The 22,225-nt window shown below is 42.3% G+C and overlaps 2 protein-coding genes across 3 annotated transcripts in view; one reads left to right on the plus strand and one right to left on the minus strand.

The window, feature by feature from the left end:
• Position 1: 1 nt before the first annotated feature.
• Positions 2 to 3,948, minus strand: mkks (MKKS centrosomal shuttling protein). 2 transcript variants are annotated; one of them, XM_044213229.1, is made up of 5 exons: positions 3,175 to 3,948; positions 2,764 to 3,099; positions 2,000 to 2,181; positions 1,505 to 1,615; positions 2 to 1,399 (listed from the first exon to the last, which is right to left on the minus strand). In XM_044213229.1, the coding sequence occupies exons 1-5, from the start codon at positions 3,746 to 3,748 to the stop codon at positions 971 to 973; spliced, it is 1,632 nt and encodes a 543-aa protein (XP_044069164.1). In that variant the 5' UTR covers positions 3,749 to 3,948; the 3' UTR covers positions 2 to 970. The 2 variants fall into 2 exon arrangements, with proteins under 2 accessions (XP_044069164.1, XP_044069163.1); XM_044213228.1 differs by having other exon boundaries at positions 2,764 to 3,946.
• A 107-nt stretch (positions 3,949 to 4,055) lies between these two features.
• LOC122883986 (SLX4 interacting protein) overlaps positions 4,056 to 22,225 on the plus strand; it is a 35,434-nt gene continuing 17,264 nt past the window's right edge. The window contains exons 1-4 of the mRNA XM_044213232.1: positions 4,056 to 4,479; positions 5,154 to 5,238; positions 11,767 to 11,856; positions 12,180 to 12,306. Coding sequence (XP_044069167.1) covers positions 5,212 to 5,238; positions 11,767 to 11,856; positions 12,180 to 12,306 — 244 coding nt within the window. The 5' untranslated portion in view covers positions 4,056 to 4,479; positions 5,154 to 5,211. The remainder of the gene's footprint in view (positions 4,480 to 5,153; positions 5,239 to 11,766; positions 11,857 to 12,179; positions 12,307 to 22,225) is intronic.

Here is a 22,225-nt window from a genome sequence, read left to right on the forward strand (position 1 = left end):
GTATTGTACAAAACCATTATAACAGATTTATTGTAAATGTCTTTGTATACAAACTGCTATGGAAGACGACATTGCAAAACGACATTGATAGAACAACTTGTTGCACATAGGAAGAGATTTTGTGACAAATAAAAATACTAAATGTATAAACTGCACAATAACTTATATATAACAAAATAACATCTCAGTACACTGTCTACAACATGTCAGAAAACACTGAACAATCCGGCATTATATTGGAACATTTGATTGCCTAAGGTTAATCTTTGTATTTTCATAGCTGTCAGGTTAGTGATTCATACCAAGCAGCAGGTTCAGACTGGTAACATTGTGGATGTAACACAACGTAATGAAAAAAAAAGGTGGAAAATTCTTTTTTTTTGTGCTTTGTTAGCAAAACAAAAAAATCAGTGCCAACCTTGCAGCACCTCCTAGTGCTGACCAAAGGCAATTGCAGCAGAAACATGCTGGCTTGTAATAGTGAAGGTTTGATAAATGATCCCCTACAAGCTGAATTCTTTTGATTCACTACATTCATATATACTCTCAAACCTCATTTAAAGGTCCTTTTAAATTAAAAGAGGTAACTAAAGCGTTACTGACTGGAAGTGGTTGTGAGATTGCTGGTGAACACGAAATGTTGGACTGTATGGATGAAAGGTTGTTTCCTGTCAGCACAAACACCAAACGTAGAGGATACACATCTATGTGAGCTGAGAACAAGGCTGGTAAGTAAGGCTTGTTAGTAATATTACTGACAAGTAGGACAAAAAGTCAATGACTTAAATAGGTAAATCACAAGACAACAACAGGAAAAAGGCAAGACCACTGACTGACACCAGGGTTCAATCAGATTCCCACTCATCTAGTGTCTAAACTGAATATTTCCTTTGAACAATAAAAACAGCATTCATTCCTCATTTTGATCATCACAAACCAGAGCTCCACACTGGATAAAATGCCTATTCTGCTAGTTCATATCTTGAATTACATATCGCACATCCAGTGCAAGATTAGCAGTTTCTACAGCAACTTGTAATGCATTGAGTTTAGCTGTGAAGGAGTCAAGCACATGTGGCTGCACAGTAGTGTTTCTAGACAGGGGTGCAGGTGAGAACTGTGGGTATTTAGTGTTCAGATAAGTCCACTTCTGATTTGGGCTACTTTCCACCAGTCCACAGCCACAGAAGCCCAAACTATCCTCCATGTGTTCTTTCATGACATCTGCAGGGAGAGTCCAGTAGTGAGCATGAGTCAGATCGATTAAAGAATTCCCACCGTCGTGCTCCAGCGCTGCCGCCACAGACTCCAGAGAGCGGCAGAATCCCTCCACGCCAAGAAGGTACTCCGTCTGTGAGCACCCTAGCGCCGATGTGGCCTCTGTGACTTCATTCATGCTCTAAGATGAAAATATGGCATAATCAAGACATGTTTTAATGATATCGCTGTGAAGATGTGAAATCAATAAAACTGGACTGGTTTAAGACTAAATATTGGATCTCACCTTGTGTCTGATGTGAGCAGCTAAGTGGGTCTCAGTACACCCACCTCCAAGTAAGGCAGATGGTTCCCTCAGGGTAAGCCTCAACACATGTTCTGTCTTCTGGGACGCCACCTTTAACAGACAGAAATGAACACATCAGTTCATCTGTCACATTTTAAAGGTCATTCCAAGTTGATGGATGCTTTTATCAAAAGTGCTCTAGAAGATGGCTGTGTTAGTGAAACGCTCTACCAACTGAGCTTTATGGGGCCATTTATTATTAATCATATTTCTGCTTTCGAAACAATATTGCAAGTTGCGGAACAATATATTGTAAATCGTAGTGGGGAGGAGATCCATCTGATGTTATGAGTGAATATTTGGTGTAACAGGTACACAGTTTGCCCTTCTTGTGCATCAAAATAGTTTCACATCCATCCATATATCTCTCTACAGTATCTATCGTAAACCCCAAAAGCCAACAGTACAGCCCCAACACTCCTCACTTCATCTTACCTTCAGCTCACTTAACATTGTCTCGTTCCTGTGGCAGAGGATCATCGTACAGATCGCTGACTCCCCAGGAGGGTGTAAATGCAGCATCGTCTTGGATCCAAACTGCCTAATACTGAGATCCCTCACCTTCCCATAGACCTTGGCTGGGATTGTGGTATGTAATGTGGCCACAGGTTGAGCACCTATTTGTTTTAGCAGACAGAAATTACACACACACAGTGCAAAGTAACAGTATAAGATATACCTGCCTGGACAGTACACTATACAAATGTACATTCACAGTTTCACATCTAGAAGATGTAGAAGAATGCGGAAAATTGCAAAGTTCTATGAAAGCATTTGGTCTTAACACATTTACACACTTTCCAGTATTCTGACCCCTAATATTCCCAATATTCCCCTACATTTTTAAGTAGCTTCAAAGTTAGATAATATATTTTCATATACACGTATGCATATATATTCTGCATCTGCTTGTTCCAGTGCTTAAATGGAGCCACTGCATATCACACATATATTGAGTGAAAAACTCAAACCAAGATGCCATTTGTATGGCTTAACTTTTACATTAGATGTAATATTCCAAATGTTTTGTGTATAATTTTATACACGTCTCTGTAATTCAGTATGATGTCTATGGTATCTTTGGAAACTTTGGGATCTCAACACAAATTTAAAATCCCTGTGGTTTCTAAGTGCTTGTCTATATGATATTAATTTGAAATAATGGATCCACCCAGGATTCGAGACATTTAGAGGCCTACCTGCCAGCTGAGTTAGTGGCTCCATGAGAGTGATTCCCAGCCTCTCTATCACTATGATCCCATGACTCCTCAGGTATTGCTGTAGGACTGGGTGTATGACCTTCTGGCATACAAAGAGCTTCACCTCATCTTTAGCCACCTGTTTGCCAAGCTCCAGGAGTTGATCCAGGATCTGTGAGTCTGTGTCTACACCTGGGTGCACCTCAATTCGCCCATCTCCTAGTTCACAAAGGTCTCCAGCAAGAGATGCACTGAACAACACCATGCGCAGTGGATTTGAATGCAGGTTCTCTAAGTTGTTGAGGCAAAAGACATCAGGCATGTCCACCAGTAAACCTGGAAACACTGCAGAGTTTAGCACAGAATGGCCTTCAACAGAGACGGTCACTATTTTGCCAAGTCTGACTATACCTGGGCTGTCACAGGGAACAGTCAGCAAAAAGGCTTGTACAGCCAACTTGCTGATGTGAAGTGCCTCTGGCTCTGTTAGCACACATGCTGGTTTGCTGGAGATGACACTGCGAGCTAATTTGATCAAGTTCTGACTGCTGCAGAAGTCGAGCTTCACTTTACAAGCACAGTCTTCTCCTTGTAGGTAACTGGTGCACAGACCCAGCAAGTGCTTGTTCACTCTGATAACCACATTTCCTCTGAGACCAGACTGCTTCGCTTGCTCAATAAGAGACAAGCAAAGAATGGCAGCAAACAAACCACAGTCACTGAAACGAGAAACGTGGTTGAGAATGGAGGTTCTGATCAGATTGATAAAAGGCTGAGAGGAGGAAATGGTTGGAAGGAGAACTGAGGAGGTTGAGGTGGTTACAACGAGCCCTCCAATGTTGTTGTGAACTTGTTTTAGTCTACCTGTCGGACCAAAACAAGATCTCAGAAGCTGTCTCAGCAAGTTAAGCTTATTACAAATATCAGTGTTGTCCAGTGGTAGATCCGTACAAAGAGATGGAGATTTCTTGACAAGTCGAGACATCACTTTAGCGGCAATTTCTGAAGCACAGCAGGCTCACCTTATGACCACTGTCGACAACCTAACGTTACAGAAGTCGCTTGGCATAGCGTTAAACAGTAGCGACAGTAAAACGAGTTATAAGCCACAATCATGTCCTTTAGACTGTTCAACGCTACCTTATTGCTTCCGTGTTAAGCGCCTTTGCTTGCCACCACTCGGATAGTGAGACTTATAGCATTGCCTGATAAAAATGAAACAAAGTTTGGATACACCCTTTATAATAGTATGCTGAAACAAATCAAACATGTTGATTTGATAGTATAGTGGCTATTGTCTAATAACAAATAATATTTAGATACAATTCGAAAACGTATAATTTCGGGATTAATACAGGCTTTTCAACGCGCAACTCGTTTCCATGGTAGCGGTCACAGCGTTGGGTCCTAGAGGGGTCCTATTCGATAAACTGTCGCATTCTCTCGCCAATATTTAGAAATTGTTGCTGTCACAACAGATAATCAACCTAAAACTCCAGAACCCCACTACCCCGCTTTATAACAGAGGTGGACGGTCGCTTTGCTACCATATTTCCTTACCTTACCTTAATTCCGAGGTATTTTTTTTTGCCAAACATCATCATCCGCTGAAAGCTGCGAGCGAGCTGCACTGGCTTTGCATTTGTTGGACTACAAACGTCAAATGTGACGTCATCTCCTGCAGCCACGTTTGACAAATATTCAAAACTGTTGGCGGTATGAAATCTCTTGTTAATTTTAATGTTATGTTATTAATGTTTACACAACGTTATCGACTAAATTTGTTTATTACACTTTTGTAGTGTCATTAACATGTCATTTGTTAATGATGGCTTAACGTTAGAGCCATCATGTTGTTTCGTAGCAGTAACGTAACGTTAATCACTGGTCTTGTGAGCCCAACTGTTCAGTTTAGTTGAACCGATAACCTACTAGATAAACCCTTACGTTACAACTACTAGTTAAACTGTAATTATTTTACGGTTAAAATGCTTTAGCTTTAATCTTGCTACGTTTGAAGATGCCATGTTAATTTAGTCTAGCTTGGTCTGCACTACACACCCTGACCATATGAGAGTGAATGAAGGTCAAAGCGTAAAACGTTAACTAACCCGTGTTAACTGTTTCACCATCAAAACTCGGTTAGGTTAGCGTTAGGACTAACATTACAGTGTATTGCGTTTAGTAAGAAATGTAATATTGTGTAACTAATAACAAACCTACCACGTTATCTCTGCAAGAGAGGAGTATCACGCTAAGGTCACTATTGACACTAATAGTCTATGATAAGACCGCTAACTACTGTTATTTTCTTAGAAGGGTGGTAAACTAAGCCTGTCAGTGTTGTATGTTATCTGCGATGTATGATCATTGGAGAGTGTTGTTTTTAGGCTTCCACGACAATACACTTGTTCCAGGTGAAACTAGCTGACTGCTGTGTTCACTGCAATGGCTCCTCTCAAATTTGTCATTAAGGTAAGTGAAAATTAAATATACAGTACAGACCCTTGTAGTGGAGTGTATTGTGTTGTGTTGTATTAAAATGTTCAAGATTTATGTGCAACAGCTATCAAAACGTTGGGCTTTACATTAGATTTGTGAGCCTACCATTTGAAGAAAGCAGAGAATTAACATACATAGAAGAAAACTGCACATAAAAGCTCAATCATATTTAAAAAAAAAACATATAAAACTAACTCAATATTTATTTTTAATGTGTTTGTCTGTTTGAAGTGTTTTTGGACAAATTCTTTCAGTTTAGATTTTTGAATTATATTCACTCAGAACCTTCCTCAGCAAACTTTGTTTAACTGCTGCACCCATGTTACATTGTAAAAACTGGTACTATGTTAGAGCTTATAACCTATTTATTGCAATTGTGTGTGTGTGTGTGTGTGTCCAGTTTGGCATGAATACCACAAAAAATGGTGACCAAATGTAAGAGGTTATCATATAAACACATGTTAATCATATTCTTTAGTTTGGGTGCTGACCACAAAGCCTCCTAATTATTTGAAACAAAATGTTTCCCCACATAAAATGCACACAAGATACTAAAGAATAAGATGAATCTGCATTTGATTAAATCTATTCAGTCTTTATTGTCAGAGTTCATGATCAACAACTGTTTGTGTTACTGCCAAACAGACACTACTTCCAGCAACTGCCTTGAGTTATTATGGTCTATGTTAAACCACTGAAAAGCTGTTGTGCAGTAGGGGAAAATACTACCAATGAAAAGTACAGAAATATATGCTTGCTTCTCTAACATTTACAGTATTAATATTGTGTTGCAACGTCTTCTTTGTTGGCTATATTCATTGTTTTGACAAATCCTTTGGCCACTAGAGGGAAGTACAGATACATGTTTCAACTCTCTTGCCTCCACATTCTGATGTTGTTATTCATCCTTTCGAAAACATTATTCAGAGTTTCTGGTCACCTTTTGAAAATCTAAGCGGACTGCCTCCCTGAGAGGCTTTTGTTAATGGACACAGCCATACAGAGCAGAGGAAACTCATTCTATTAAAAAGCCAAGCTGTTCATCCTCAGTCTGATGCACTGTCAGGAATAATGCACATCAGATGTTTTTGTTAAGTGCAGGAAAAGCCGCTGGTCTCTCTTTTGTTGATGTTTCATTTATTGAGAGTTTTGGATGAGGGCTGCAGACATTCGCACTGATCTCTCACATCCTCCATAATGCCATGTGTGCCTAGTTGACCAGATATTGCATTCACTCCCTTTATTTGTTTCATATGCATGCCTGCATACAGGCTACCCCAGCACCCCCCTCAGTGGGTTGTGGGAGAGTAAAACCCTGGAGGTTCACGGAAGGTTCCTTCTCACTAGGCACATAATGATACTGTTGTGTTACTCGGCCTGAGAATATTCACACAGCCTCTACCATGCTTTACAAACTAACCTCAGACAAGTATGTTAGAAAGGATCAGTCCAAACAATAGCATTCAAGGCGCTACCCTGGGCTTGTCTTTTGCAAAACAAACACCACTACCACCATGTTTTTTAATAAATTAATTAACCTCTCAGAATATTAAAGAACAAAAATCTGCACAGAGGCATTGTTTTCACAAAGGCGTGTTGCAAACTCTGTTTGAGAGCGAGGATTATTGAAGCAATTATGAGTTATGTTCTTGGATTTACCATGCCATGTTTAGTAGACTGTTCAGCAGTGTGTTTTAATGATTCTTTCTCCTAAGATGTCTTCAAAGAGCTCCCTCCCTAGTCTGTGGAACTGCAGGAGGTGCTGGTATGCTCCTTCTTAAATAGGCTTAGACTATATAGTGACCTGCCACTTCTCAGACCTCCCGAAAAGGGCCTGCAGGCTAAAACACTGATCCACTGAAGTGCTCGCTGTCTGCCAGTACATTACCGCTGCAGAGCCCTGCAATCTGCCTTCTATTAGCTAAATGTACTGCTGACTTTCTAACAATCATCTCATATAGTAGGTAGAGACAGAGAGCAAAGTGTGGTTTAAGAAAGATTGAGGTATCGCAGAGTAGTTTGATGTCAGAGGTTTATGTGCTGCTTTGTGTTGTTGTCACTCATTAATGAGCTCATATCCGACCACACATCATGCCTCTGTGAAAAATCATTGCAGTCTGATTAGAAATATTTTGACACTTTCCAACTTCAGGGATCTTTCACAAGAGAAGGTGGCAGGGGTAAAAATCAAAACACATTTCATCACAGCACTGCCCTACATTGCCGTACATAATTCACATTTCCTGATGAGGCCAAACACTTCTCAGCCTGCTATTTCTCTCTACCAATCTCTCAAGGATGTGTCTGCCTGCGTTTTGTTTGCTGAGTGTTACCTGGAGATATTCCTGTCTGTTCTTGCTGCCGGAATTCCACTCTTGGGTTGTGTCTCTTTTTATCATTAAATAAAGAGGACTCCGGTGTGCTAACATTCACCTGAATGAAGGAAGCTTTGCACACAAAACGCACCGCACACTATCTAATAACTAATAACATTCGCCTCAATAATAATCAAGTCTCAAGCTTCACTGCTCAGTATCTGGCAGTTAGAAAAATTAGAAAAGAGAATTGTCCTTTCTTTTTTTTTAAGGGGAAACCCAGGTGACTCACAGCACAGAAAGAGCTGGGAATGAGGCAAATAAAGCCTGAGAGCAAGGTTGTCACACCCACAGATCTAAAGAGCTCCCCTGGGTTCTTTGCAGACTTGCAGAAAGAGAGAGAGAGAGAGAGAGAGAAAGTCGGAAAAAGAGAGGGACCGAGGGAGAGTGGGAGAGATGCAAGTTTTATTGAGTGAGACCGCATCTGCTGCCCCTTCTCTCCTAATGTAAACATCTGTGGCTGGTTAGTGTTAGCCTCTGAGCTAAGTGCAGTCCGAGAAGGTCTGGTTCTTATATGGCGCGATAGCAATGGCAAAGGGCAGCAAGGTGAGGAGGTGGGTGAAGCCGCTCGTAGAGTTTGGGCCCTGTGCCCAACTTGGAATAGCACAGGCGGGAGGATGGAGAGCCGGGTCTGGGAGAGAGATAAGGGAAGGTAGAGAGTGTTTTGGGAACTGAGACTGATATAGACCAGAGCCCCGAAGACCAGAAAGTGAAAAGAGCCATCAGTGGGTTTGAGTCAGGATTTGTTTATTTACAGACAGAAAATATGAAGGTGAATTAATTTTCTCATGTTGTGCTGTGGACTGTGGGCAGCTTCGGCCTCAAATTTTTCTAATGTTTTTGTCTTTGTTAACCCTTTTTTTCCCTGCAGGTCATGGTTATCAGATTGGCAGTGGGGAGAATTAGGATAGAGAAGTTGAGCTTAGCCTGCAGGAAGACTTAGCCCTATTCATTCACTGTGCGACAGCTCACAAAAGATGGCACAATAAAGGATTTGGTATTAAGTAGCGCTCCTTGCTGCCTCTCATTCAGCCCTCAGCCTCTGTTCATAACTCTAAAAAGCCTGTGCAAGAGAGGACAAAGCAGTGCTGGCCCACTTTAGTATGTATGAAAAGAGTAACTTCCTCTAGAACTTGGCCCTTTATCAAACTTTTCTTTCCTACAAAAGCGACAGTTGCTCAGAGTATTGCCTTAAATGTGTCAAAGCAAAGTACACAAAGTAGGGTAGCTCATGAATTTGATAAATGAATGTCAGGTTAATTAAATCCTTTAGGGTCCTGCTTATGATACTGTAGAGATGGTGTTACAGAGGAAGGTCTATGTGGTAGTATTTACTGAGAGGACTGTTTTGAAGTTGTTTATCTTGCTGTTTGTTTTAATTTCACCCTTTCAATAGGCGTACTGGATTTTTTAGGTACTTTCAGATTGCTTTGCTCAAGGAAGATAAGGCTCTTGTGGTCTGTATTACTGCATCTACAAAGTATTGTGCTGCTTGCCAAGATCTTACTAAAGAGGGGTCATAGCTGGGCTTCAAGGGGGGGCTACATGGAGGTCATAGTTCATGACAGAGTTCAGCTTGAAGATCCACGGGTCACTCTTTGTGCTGGGAGTTGACAAATTTAGACCACATGATGTGATTTGTAGTCAGAGCCTTTGTGTAAAATTAAATTCTGCAGATTTTTTGTTTTATCTGCCACACTCAACACAAACATCCTTTGTAAAAGCCCTGATAGCTGCACCTAAACAGTGCAGCCTTGACTCAAAGATTGATTGCGCCTTCACCAAACCACCAGTTTTGGGCAAATTAATTGTTTTCTTATTAGTATGATTGCATTAGATTGCATTCCTGACAAAATTCCCCATTTCTGAGAAGCCCACGGAATCACATGCTGTTTTTGTGTAAGGGGCAGACCACTGTTTATCATTAATGTGCAGTTCCCAGTTGAGTCTTGTCTGCTGCTCTAATGTGATAAAAGGAAGTTAGTCTATGGCTTGCTAGATGTCTGACTTTCAGCCCAAAACACAGACTCAATCAGAAGCTCAGAAACCACTTCAGGGGATTCACCCTGCTGTGTCTCAGTAAGGACTGAGACACAGCAACCTGTACTGCTCTCTTGGTTCCAGGATATTGATCACATTAACCTTATGTCGCTCTTTAGAGCTCACATTAGCTTTTGAGCCATGTGCCCTAGAAGATTGATCTTGTGGTCCCTGTCAGGATTTACACGCATGCAGGAGACAGAATATTAGGAAGACCTCTCATTATAAAGCAGTCCAATGCCACACCACCATTAACTATGAACTCAAAAATGACCATGGAGGTGAATTAACATTTCGCAAAACTTGAACATTATATGTTTCGCAGGATTTAATCCAGGGCCATTATACCTGATAAACTGGTAACATATAGAGTTCCTATACTCATCTGTAATTCAATTCTTAGGTCTCAAAAGTCAGGGTACCAAAACCCATCCAGCATGTGTCAAGTCCAATCCCAAGAAACCACTGTGGGGCTTATCCACTAGTCTGTCCCTGTGTTTTGATTGACAAGGTCTGACCCTCTGTTGCTTGGCTTTCCCACACACTGGTAATTGTTGGAGGCAGTCAGCTGAGGCCACCAGTCATCCGTGGACCGCTGTGAGACAAAGAGCAGAGGATGGAGAGAATACTGATGTGTAGGGACGAGCTGATACTGACAGGCAACATGCACACGTTTTATACATGATGGGGGGGGGCGGGCTCTGTTCTGGTCCACAGTGTTCTTGTCTTTGTGAAAGCATGTTTTTGTACAACAACTTCTGTTTATATTTTTTATTATATTTAAGTTTGTACAAAGATATTTGTCAGCTTGATTTGCTCAGAGCCAGTATTTAGCCTTTAATGTCACTTGACAAAAGGTTCTCAGCCCAATGGTCTTTTCTAACGGTAAATAAAACCTTCTTGATCTCTTCCTTTGACGAAGAAGCTAACCTAACTCATTTTAAACAAGAAGAGGAGATAACTGGAGAGAGTTTGGAGTTGGGAAGTGTAGGCTTGTGTCTAGAATTAGAAACTAAGTAGCGCGGGCCTTCCCCTACACACCCTGTTAATTCATTCTCTCACGTCATCCTGAGAGCGAGGCCGTAGGAACATCCCTCAAGTCTGGGTTGTAGAGTTTAGTCATTCTGTCTGCAATACTTCAGCCCAGGGGACGAGCCTGGCTCAAAACAAAAGTTGCAGTGTGCATAAGTATTCCCTGTTACTAAACGAATAACCTCTTCTGTTTGTACACACTCTTTTCCAAGTTCTACACCGTGAGCCTGAAATCTGTGCCTGGTTTTGTCTTTATATAACTGTGTTTTTGCTTCCCCATTCAGTTCAGTGCTTTTTGCAGCATTATCACTCTGGGTTTTAGGGCAGTACTTGTTGCTCCTCTGTGTCATGCTGTGGGTGGTCTCAGTCCATCCATTACTTCCTTGTCCAGGGAGAGGCGAAGTTCACACGAGACCCACATCCATTTGCTCTCTGCAGTGGGCAGCTTTTGCACTCATGTGTAAACCATAATCAGGCTAGACTGGAAAAGATGTAACAGCAACTTAACCAGACGCGGCATTTCTGGCCTCCCTGACCTCCCAGTCCCTTGTAGCTTATTGTCATTGACATGATGACGTTGTGCTTCAGGAATCCACTCTGCAGTCCTCCACTCAGCTTTCTACAGCAAAAGTTATAGTGCAGAAGTGCAGAAACACGTAGTGCTTTAGGGCAGATCTAAAGAGTTTTATCACCACTCTGATACAAAGTAGGATAATCCTCATTTATGTGGTAAATCTTTAAACGGTTGTGTGCAGCCTGTTGTGACCTGAGGCAGTGACTTATAGAAAAAGAAAACACTTTTTACGCTGAGTGAGGGGAAATATAAGGAGACAGACAGGGCTATACTTTTTTGTAAAGAGATTGGTAAAGAGATGGCTAGACAGAGTAACAGGAGGGAGGGGACTGCTGTGAGAGGCCTGGGGTGATGTTTGAGGACACAGGGGGTCGTTGTGGTCTGTCTCGCTGTCAATCACCCTCACTCTGATTTCCTTTGTTGTCCGTGAGTTCAATGCCCCACAGCAACCTGTGGCTGTCCTTCCTCTTTGTGTTACAGTGTGGGAACTTTGCTGTGCTGGTGGATCTCCACGTTCTGCCCCTGGGCGGCCAAGAGGACGCCAGCTGGTTTACTACGGACCACATCGAGGTACAGACACAGGGAGAAGGGCGTGGGTGTGAATAAGTGTGTGAGTGAATATATGGCTTCTGTTCTGCTGGGGGGCTTTTCAAAAGACAGCAGCAGCGTGGAATCTAAAATGACTGATCCTTCTGTCTAGTCTTCATAGGGGTTTTCATTGTTGCAAAACTGTTCTCATCTCTCCAGCTAGCCGCTTGTGGAGTTGCCTTACTGGCCTTTCACTTGACACTTCTACTGTCCTGTTGTTTCCCCGTGCTCATCATCAAAACTTGTGTTCTCTCACCAGTTCAACAACATGTTGCTGTACTGAAATATCTGCACACTGTTTGTAGGAGGTCACAGCCCTGGTTCAAGATGCTGTGGACCAGAGGGTTAAGCAGTACATACAGTCCCGCCACAATAGAAGACAGCCCAAACAGAAGAAGGAGCTGGCACCTGCTTCAGCCTTTTTTGTGAAAGGTAACACACCATCTTGTGACCCTCATTACACTACACTAGATCCAAATAGTCTATATTTATTATGATCTAATTTATTGGTTTGCGGTCCGTTATTGTGTATGACAGTGCTTCTTCATGTGTTTACTTGGAGCATTAGTTTCAATTATTCAATGCAATTATTTGTTTATATAGTGCCAATTCATAACAGAAGTTATCTCATTGCACCTTTCCTATAGAGCAGGTCTAGACCATACTCTTTATAATATTATTGTTACTTACTAAGAAATAGGCTACACGTTATATTTATTGTTTTGATTTCACTGTTGCTCATTCCTCTGGAATGTAGTCATCTTTGTCTTCCCTTTCCTTGTCTTAGGTGTGTCTATCATCAACTCTTGAATAAGTGAAATGGTTTACTTTGGCAAAGAACTCAAAACCATTATTTATTCACTTGGATCTCAGTGCAGAGATATGGCTGTGTGCATGGGCTCTGAGGAGGATGGGAATGGAGTTACAAAACAGTCAAAAACAAAAAGTATTTCATGGCTACCTTTTTTTGAGGAGAGTGTGGGAGGAAAGACAACAGAACTAGTTGGGACACGGTAGCTTTCTACACCCAGGGTGTGACCTGGAGGCAAGAGTTGATAGGAGGTTTAACTCGGCACGATATGTAAGTCCATTAAAATGGACCCTTCTGTTTAATGTGGTGTTGGCACACCTGTGTATCTGTACTTGTAGTTGCCTTGACACACATACAACCATATACACAGAGAGAAAAATCCATCAATTATGCTCCAATGTGAATAAGCCAATTCAATTCATCCCAATTTATCCAATGCGAGTACATTCCTCCAGCCACCCACACACATGCCTTTGAAGCACTGTAAGCCTAGCTTCAGAGTAACCCCCAGCTGTGTGTTGTAAGGCAGACAGGTTTGTCACAGGTAGCAGTTAAGGGCAGTTAAACTGGGCTCACTCTGCAGGGCGGGCCTGACTGTGAGAGTGGGATTACAGGGCAGTCGGCCCCATAAAGTTTCTCCTGTGGCTGCAGCTCTACCTCTCATGCTACTCCCCTCCACTTTAGTCTTCTCATCCACTAAAACTGCATGTCCATGTGTGCATCTGTTTTCCTACACGCAGATGCATGCGTACATGTTATTCGACTTAGTCATTTTCTTGATAAACATATCGTCATCATAAGCAGGCATATGTGTTGCATGCATGTGTGGGTGCATTCACACAGGCACTCATACACGGCAGAACCAGTGAGAATCAGAAGGAGCGACAGTGTGTTGGAGAGATATATCCTCCCCCTGGGCTAGGTGTGAACAGGCTGACAGTGTAAGGTTACTGAAAAGCCTGTCTCATATTCCCCATGACAGACTGAGGAGAGACAGACATCTCTAATGATGGAGATCACAGACTGAGGTTCCACACACACACACACACACACTTACGCACACACATTGAATAAGGGGACTATCAGTATTTCAGCAGTGAAATATGCATGTAAAAATGATTAAGCTCCTTGCAGCTTTGCCAAAAAGAATGTAACCAGTGGAACATGACTCCACACCACTTCGGAGAATTTTCCCCTCTCAGAACATGAAAAGGTATAGCGCCTAAAACAGGCCTACACAGTTCATGTGCTCTAGTCCTATTAATGGTCTTAAGTGAGTGTAATGACATTCTTGGTCTTTTCATCGTCCCATGTGAGGGAGGCGGTAGAGCAGTAAAGGTGGAGACTGTGACTGTGAAAAGTAAGCAGGCAGGCAGGAGCCATAAAAAGGGGAGGACAGTCTATGGGCTTAGGGAGGAAAGCCCAGCAAACCTCAGGGTGGGTATTAAGTATAGGGGTCGTCTATTCTGCAAGCAGCAACCGCTAACCTGCTAATCCTCACAGGACTTTCAGACTGTCCATTGGGAGTGGAAGCTGGTTTTCTTTGTGTATCTGTTTCAGCAGAAGACCTATCTGTGTGCTGCATTATGTTATTTGAAAGCAGAATTAAGCTGGATACCCTGGAGTGAGACGTGTGTATGTGCTGGAACACGTGCACATGCATGTTGTTGCATATAGAGAAAGGTGTCGGCAGGGTAGCATTGATGTCTGGGCCAAGAATAGGCGGATGGAGTGTGGTGCTATGTGTGGGATGGTATGGGAGGGGGATTGTGGGTATTGTATGAGGCGGTGTTTGAGCTGGTGCCAGTGTGAAATCACAGGGGCTTCCGCCAACAGACAGCAGTAAGAACAGCGTAACAGCCTCAGCTGTTGGCACTTCAAATGAGCCATCAACAGCTTTTAACATTCCAAGGTCCTCCAGTGCAAGTATATCTGAGTTATCTCTATGGGTTGGGTATATATGCTGTGTTGGATGCATATGTGTATATATATTACCCAGTGAACATGTCAGAGAGGGGCTTATCCCATGTCTTCTGCCAACATAAATCCAAAGCCATTTCTTCAAATCTCAGCTGCAGAGGCCAATTTCCAACCCCCAGCCCACCTCATTTTTTTACCCTGGCTACTTGAGACTTCATGATTAGCTCATAGTGATGTGATTTATTTATGTTTTTAGAGGGATGAACAGAGGGAACTTTTCCCACCAAACATCTTGGCTCCGGACAAGCAGAATGGACATGCTAGACTTTAGAAACCCAGGGAAGGGGAGCTTGGGAGAGGCCTCTTGCATTCTCCCTGGTAGACCGTGTTGAACACACCCACATTTCTCAGAGTAATTACAGATTGAAAATGAGTGGATAATAGGTTCTCTGTGCTTTGAGGAATACATTTTTGTCATTTGATATGATATTGGAGTAAGGAAGCTGCTGGTTATGCTCTATGACAACAAGAGTGTCACAGTTGTCTTCATGAAGATGCCACTACTTTGCGGAAAACAAGCCCAGAAAGAAAACTTATTTGTTTCAGACATGGCCCTCTTGGACAACACATCATGCTGTACAGACTGCTCAAGAGATTGTTTTCCAGACATTACCAATATACTTCTACTTTTTGCATTAGATTAGATTTTGTTTATTTAAACTGCTGATTGTATGCTATCTTGATTTTCAATTTCAGTCTTGGTCTAGTATTGTTTTACCTCAAGGGGATATTGATTTTGTAGTCCATAATGGTGTATATATTTGTGTGTACCCGTATGTGTAGAGTGTAAACTGAGAAGGCCCATTTCACACAGATTTAGTTAACATGCCATTTCAAACTGCCAAGCACATTACCAGATGTCTGACTCCTGCTATTAGTATTGATACAGCCACATTGATCTCCCCATGTGAGGCAGAGCTCGGGTAAAGTTTAGCCTGGTGTTTGAGAGTCTTCCTACCAGTCAGAGTCAGAGGAGCCCTGGCAAAGTAGTACCTAGGGTCAGTTTTAGCCCATGGCAGAGCTGGTTCCTTCTTCCTCTCCCTGCACAGGTGCCAGGGCTTAGGGGGAGGGAACACCTGCCAGCCTGTTTCCCCATGGCCACGGCAGGCTGGAGAGGCATTTTCCCAGGCTCCGCAGATGAATGGTCACTAATAGCCGTGGGAGAGGGCTTTGCGAGTGCTGCACAGTGTACCACTGACTCCTCTTGGCAGACCTATGAAGGGGGCTTAAGGCAGCCTGGCCATGGCCATTGCGGGAAAAGCACAAGTGTTGCTGGATAGCTTTACTGTTGGAGAATGTGTTTACGAATGACCATCTCCCTCCCAGTGAAGAATGCGGAGGATGTGTAGTGACTAAAAGGGAGATGGTTAAATTTTGCAATGCCCTGTCATAGATTTAGCTTTGTTTGGCTTCTCTGGCTCTTTGAAGGGCTACAGCCCCACACTAAAACAGTTTATCAAAAAACTATTCAGTCAAAATGTGACAGAGACTTTGTGTATACACAATGCACAAACATTTACATGTGCATTGGATGTCCATTTTAGGAAGAAATAATACATGCCAACCTTTTGGCCTCCTACTGTGACAGTTCACAGCACTTTTCTGAAGACACAGAAGCATTTTTGTAGTGAAAACCTGTATTAACCCATGTTGTTTCTTCTCAGTGCTTCCACAGCTATTACTATTTATGTGTATATGAGTGGCTGTTATGTGGGGACTGGTCTGTAAATAGAGAGGCATGCATGTGGCAGAGTTACCTGCCCTGCTCTGTGTTACTGGGCGTGAGGCAGGCTGGGATTAAGGCGAGGGGTAAACGGAGACCTGTGACAGGAACAAAGGAATTCCAAGGCCCGGGCTGGAAATGGATCCAGAGTAGCCAGTCCAGGAAGCCTGCCCCTCTCCCAGCTTGCCCTCCCTCCTCTGGCCCCTGCTGGGCAACCCCCATCCCCCTGGTGCTTTGTGGTGTTGCTGTGGCTCTTTAAACCCTTCCTGTAAGCCCCTGGCCTTACTCAGCAGCAACACATAGAACTGTCTGATCCCCCCACCCCCATTATTGCACACACACACTTTCGTTCTTTGTCCTTTTTTTGTCCTTTGCATTGTTACGCATTTATGCACTCTCTCCTCTCCTCGCCTGTGCCCTCTGTGTCTGCTCTTCTCTGCTCTCCTTGTGTCGTCTCTTTATGTTTTCTCACTTCCTCTCCTTGTCCTTCTCCGCAGGGTCAGCTGCAGTCTCTTAGGACACAACCGCAATCCCCGCCATAGCTGTCACACCACACTCTTTTCCCATATAATTAGGGCCTGAGCCTGAGCCTGAGCACGGATCACATTCATGTGACTGTTCCCCTTTACCACAATCTGGTCTGGGAGATGGCACACACTCTCTCTTGAACTCATGCTAAGTGTTCAGCCTGACCAGAATGCCTTGTTTTAGGAATTACTGAAACGTTTCAGAGTATGTCGTTATTTTTCTCTGCTCTTTGCTTACTTTGAAAGAAACGGGCCTGTGTCATGTGCTCTTGTGAGCTCTGTGGTTTTTCCTTTGGACAGATGTCATTGTAGTGCTGTGTGCCAAATTTGCCTTGTGTTGTCAGGAAAGGCCAGTCTAGGATCGCCTTAACAACAGCAACATAGTTTAATTGTAGACCTTAATGCTTTACAGCAAGGCTATTTAATTACAAATTCACTTGGTCCAGATTTTAAAACCAGGAAATGTAGATGGGCCAGACATTTTCAGCAGCCTATTCAAAACTTTTTTTTTTGTTTTTGTTTTTGGTAATGACAAATTTGAAATAAATGCAAATGAATATAAAAAAACAAACAAAATAGCAGGCTTTTGGAGATGGTGGTAAAATAAACAAACACTTGCCAGTCCAGGCAGGGTTAAACTGACGGTTTTCATTGTCAAATTTACGTTTCAGAATTGTCAAAGACATATTTACAGTTGAGCATGTCCCTAATTGTGGCTGTCAATAGCCAGATGTTTTGAAAAGCTACTAAGCGTGGTCGCAACTCACATGAGAAAATGTTGATTCGTGAAAGATATGATTAGCGGTGTCGCTACATCCGTAAACATCTTGCCCGATCGGTACTGCGCATGTGGAACTCTCAACAGAGATGAGAAGGAAGCGAGATTGCTCACTCATTAGCTACTTCCCTACGTGGCCCGCGGGCTGCCAGTTGAATTGGCCTGCTTTACAGGCATTTTGTTCACATAAGTTCAGTGCATTACATCATTTAAACATTTCAAAGTTTAAATAAAATTCATAACTTCAGTCAGTTCAACACAGAATTTTCTTCTTTTCATCATGGCCTTACCCGCCTGTTATCGTTAGTCACTGGTAGCAAAACCTAGATAGAATAACCATGTGTGCCATGGTTCATCTGTTTGGATTTATAAAAACAGGCTAGCAGATTTGCAGAGGACCCAGCAAGCAGAGACAGCCTGCTTCCGATGAGACCTTGATCTGAGTTTTAAAAGGCCGGCACAGTGCATAACTCAAGTCCACAAACTGCTCTGCACAACATTAATCCAAAGTAGCTTAATGCAAAATAAGCAGTTTGCATCCTCCTCATTCTGAATGCTCTTTAATATAAACAGTGGCAGCACTTTGAGAGATTTGTGGCCTTGGGCTAATTAAGATATAATGATGATTAAATATGACATTTTGTATTGTGACTGCATTTCTCTCATCAGATTATGTTTCTGAGAACTATATTTTTTTTCCCTTGATAATTGTTCTGTTCTCCAAAATGCTCCCCACCACTTTAGTCACATGCTGCATTATGGGTTGGCCTGAGCTACCATGCTGCGGCGTATTTTGTAACTGCGATGAAGGGGTCACCCAAATGTTAAATTGAACACTCATGTGCAAATATTGTTTCAGGTGGACGTTGTGCAGGATGATAAGGCACAGTGCTTCGCTACAGCCGTAGTTACAGTTACACACAGAGAGTGATGTCCTTCCAGGAAAGCCCCCACTTACATATGGGTAACTTCCTCATGCTCTCTCATCCTTCACCATTCCACCCCTCTCTCCAGCTCTAAGCCCCAACTCTCCACCCACACTTGAGGACAGAGGGAGGGGGTCCACATCAAAGCAGAGATGTCAAAAGAGCAGGAATCTCAGGCACTGATGTCTGACTGCTGATTCAACTCCTGTTCATAAAGGGGTTGCGTGGGAATTGCAGTTCTCCTGACATACAGGCACTACATTTACATACACACTAGAAACATGGTTAATGGGAGAAATCAGGTTACGACAGGAAATTGGAGAATGCCTTTACATGCACTGCAATAACCAGGTTACTGTAAAATCTGCGTTTATATGCAGCTGGTGTGTAATCAGATTTCTCTCCTTCTCAGTGCCATGTTTTTGAAGCAGTGCTGGCATAATTTAAATGTATTAATGATATATAATACTTCAGCCTGAAGAGTTTTTTTCATTTTTGGTGGAAACATTTGGACAAACTGACTGAGAGGCCACTAATTTTTTCCTTATTGTGCACATGAGCCTGAATTTTTAAAATAATCTTCTGTTCATCTGTGGAAACCATTTAGACTTATTTATTTTAGTTTGAATTTTAGTCAGGCTTTGGATTTAACTATTTTGCATACAACAATGCATTGCTTCAAGTTATCATCTTTCCTTTCATTTGTTGGCACTGTTGCTACGATGATGCTTCCTTATGTGTCGGAAGTATCATTATGCACATCTGCTCTTATAAAAAATCTTGTTAAAAACGCAGTTAAGCATCTACATGGCCAAGAAATTGGTTTCCTCCAGCAGAAGTCTTGCTGTGTTAAACAGGTTTATTTTCACCTTGATTATGAAAACCAATGCACTGAGAGAAGACACTCACTGAAGTATTCCTGTTAAAGGCCCTGGACCCAATGTGGTCAGGCTAATGCATGGCCAGGACCTGCTAGGAACTCCAGAAAAGCCTCCGTATCAGAGCAGAAATTCTTCTGGATTCCTGCAGGAGTCATAACAGCATGAGCTGCCAGGAATGCAGATGGTGAGAAGAAGTAGGCTATGTTTTCTATGGCTGTTTTAATGATCTCCTCAGGATATGACTGAAGTTAATGAAGTCTGTTCCATGGGGGCTTACCTTTGACCCTGGTCTGAATGCCTCTCACCCCTGCCTGTTCCATTTTACAGTCCTAGTCACTCTGGATGCCTTTTGGTTTGTTGACTTTTCTTTCCTCTCATTGTTTTCCAAGGAAGCGGTGAAAGCTGCAGGGATGTGTGTGTGTGTGTGTGTGTGTGTGTGTGTGTGTGTGTGTGTGTGTGTGTGTGTGTGTGTGTGTGTGTGTGTGTGTGTGTGTGTGTGTGTGTGTGTGTGTGTGTGTGTCGAAAGTACAGTATTCTAGCCTTGGCACCAGCCCTGTAGAGTCTGTGCCTTTTTTCTGCAGTTGTCCTGCGGTATATTACAAGATGGTAGAAGTCTCTCCATACAAGCGGTTACGATATTATCTACCACATTTCTGAAAACATGGCGTGCTGGCTTGTTTACTGTTTGATTTGACCTGTCATAATATTGTTGTGCATTGGGTTTCAAAACAATTAAGCAAGACCATCTTCTCTTGAAGGAAGTACAAATGAAACCCTTTAAAGTCTCTACTCTGCAGATTTGGATATTGCACCACTGTGGGCCACAGTTGCCACAGAAAGGGGCCACTCATTCCCAGAGGAGGCACTAGCAAACTGTTTGTGAGAGAGAAACATGAATGTAAGCTTAGCACGAGAGAACCCGGGCAGAGGGCCAAGAGCAACTCTGCGCTGTGCAGGACGTTATAAAACTGGAGCAACAGCTGATGGCTCGAGCCATGGCGTTGCATTGGTTCCCAACTCCGTGTCCAGACGTCCCCGTCAAACTTGTCCTGGGAATTGGCAAGCTCAACCCACCAGGGAAAGCAATGAGAATAGTTGTGGAGCTAGACATGAGGCTAAAGAGTCTAACGAACTAAATCAAAGCTTCTAAAAACAGAGAAAGCCATGAATGTGCAATGAAGGATGCTTGCTTTCTGGTCCCTCCTGGACCCAGAATGGGCAGAGAAAACAAAACAGATACAGATCTGCATTCTTCTCTGGGTAGACATCCAGATTGGGTGATAGATGATTACTGCTTTGCTATTTAAAGAATAACAGTATCCTATTTTTTTCCAATAATGGAATGCTGCTATTGTTAACTACAAACATGCTCAACATACCATACAGTGTGTTAATGCAATTTCCCTTTGGGATTCATGAAGCAATTTATTTAAAGCTTGTTGGCGTATCCAGTATTACTACATACTTTATGCACACCACGTATTAAAGGGACAGGACCCCAACTCTAAAGACAATTCAGTGAGGGAGGTATAGCGTATATACTCTAACATTAATGTCTAACATTAACATGTGTCTCGTGGTTCAACAAGATATACAGCCTCTACAGTGGAGTCCATAAGAATTTGGATAGTGACACATTTTTGTTGTTGTTGTGAGTGGCCATGTCAATCACCTGACCCCAATCTAACATGTATTTCACTTGCTGAAGATCAGACTTCAAAAGCCCCGCAAACAACCACAAACTGAAGATGGTTGCATTAGAGGCCTGGAAAAACACCATTAGGGAACAGGTTCATACAAAGTCTTGAAAGTTTGGAAAATGCTTAATTTTAACTGTTATGTTTTCAAGGTTAGGAATAGAATTCGAATATACTCCTTGAAAAATGCTTGATTTTCAACATAATCTGGTGTTTCATCTACACAATCACTGATGTAAACCAAATACCATCCCGTCATCATATTTGTTTGTTGTCTCCTGGCGTCGCAGAGCAGACCGGAGCCAAATTGATTGAAATGGGTGTCGAAATGTAAAGGGGGCGTTTTTACGTTCCACTCCTCGTCTGGTGATGGGGACGACCATCTGCTCTCAGAATGTGTGCGCGTCCTCTGACCTTTGATGTTGTGCATGCATGAACATTGAAGGTAGCTAGATAACTATAGTACCTGCTCATCAGCTACTAGAGAACAGGTGGATTTTGTTATCGCATTAGCAACATATCAGGCTGTCATTTTAATGACAATTGGCTGGCTAACGAAAAATATAAAAAATGGCTTCAGAGGGGAACCACATTCATTGATAGCTAGATAAGTCCTCTGTTGATCCTGCATGCTGGAAATTAGCAAGCATTAAATAATCATGATCAAAACATACAATCAAAGTTAATATGAACAGCTGGTAAAATAAACAAAGTGACAATGCATTGATTACTGTGGGTATAAAGGAATTCTATAAACTTTATTTTCCACAGTTGCATTTATAGTAACAATTTAGATGTGATAATAAAGGCTTCAAGAGTCTGTACATTTTTGGTTTAGGTACCTTGAAAGTGCTCGAAAAGTGCTTGAATTTTACTCTTAAAAAGTTGTACGAACCCTGAGGGAAGTTACCAAGCTGATGTCAGTGGCCTATACCCTTTTGGCACTACAAAGAATTTGCAACCAAAGTACTAAAATTTTACTTTATGTAAGTTTCTGTTCATTTTTTCAATTGCATTATAGATACATA

The sequence above is a fragment of the Siniperca chuatsi genome, linkage group LG11 (assembly GCF_020085105.1).
Source record: "Siniperca chuatsi isolate FFG_IHB_CAS linkage group LG11, ASM2008510v1, whole genome shotgun sequence".
Taxonomy (NCBI): Eukaryota; Metazoa; Chordata; class Actinopteri; order Centrarchiformes; family Sinipercidae; genus Siniperca; species Siniperca chuatsi.

Excerpts from the sequence above, each read along its gene's own strand:
- mkks (XM_044213228.1), bottom strand. The coding sequence starts at position 3,748 with ATGTCTCGACTTGTCAAGAAATCTCCATCTCTTTGTACGGATCTACCA. Across the intron at positions 2,182-2,763 it reads GCCACTAACTCAGCTGGCAG|GTGCTCAACCTGTGGCCACA; the intron begins GTAGGCCTCTAA and ends TAAAACAAATAG. Across the intron at positions 1,616-1,999 it reads CAATGTTAAGTGAGCTGAAG|GTGGCGTCCCAGAAGACAGA; the intron begins GTAAGATGAAGT and ends TGTCTGTTAAAG.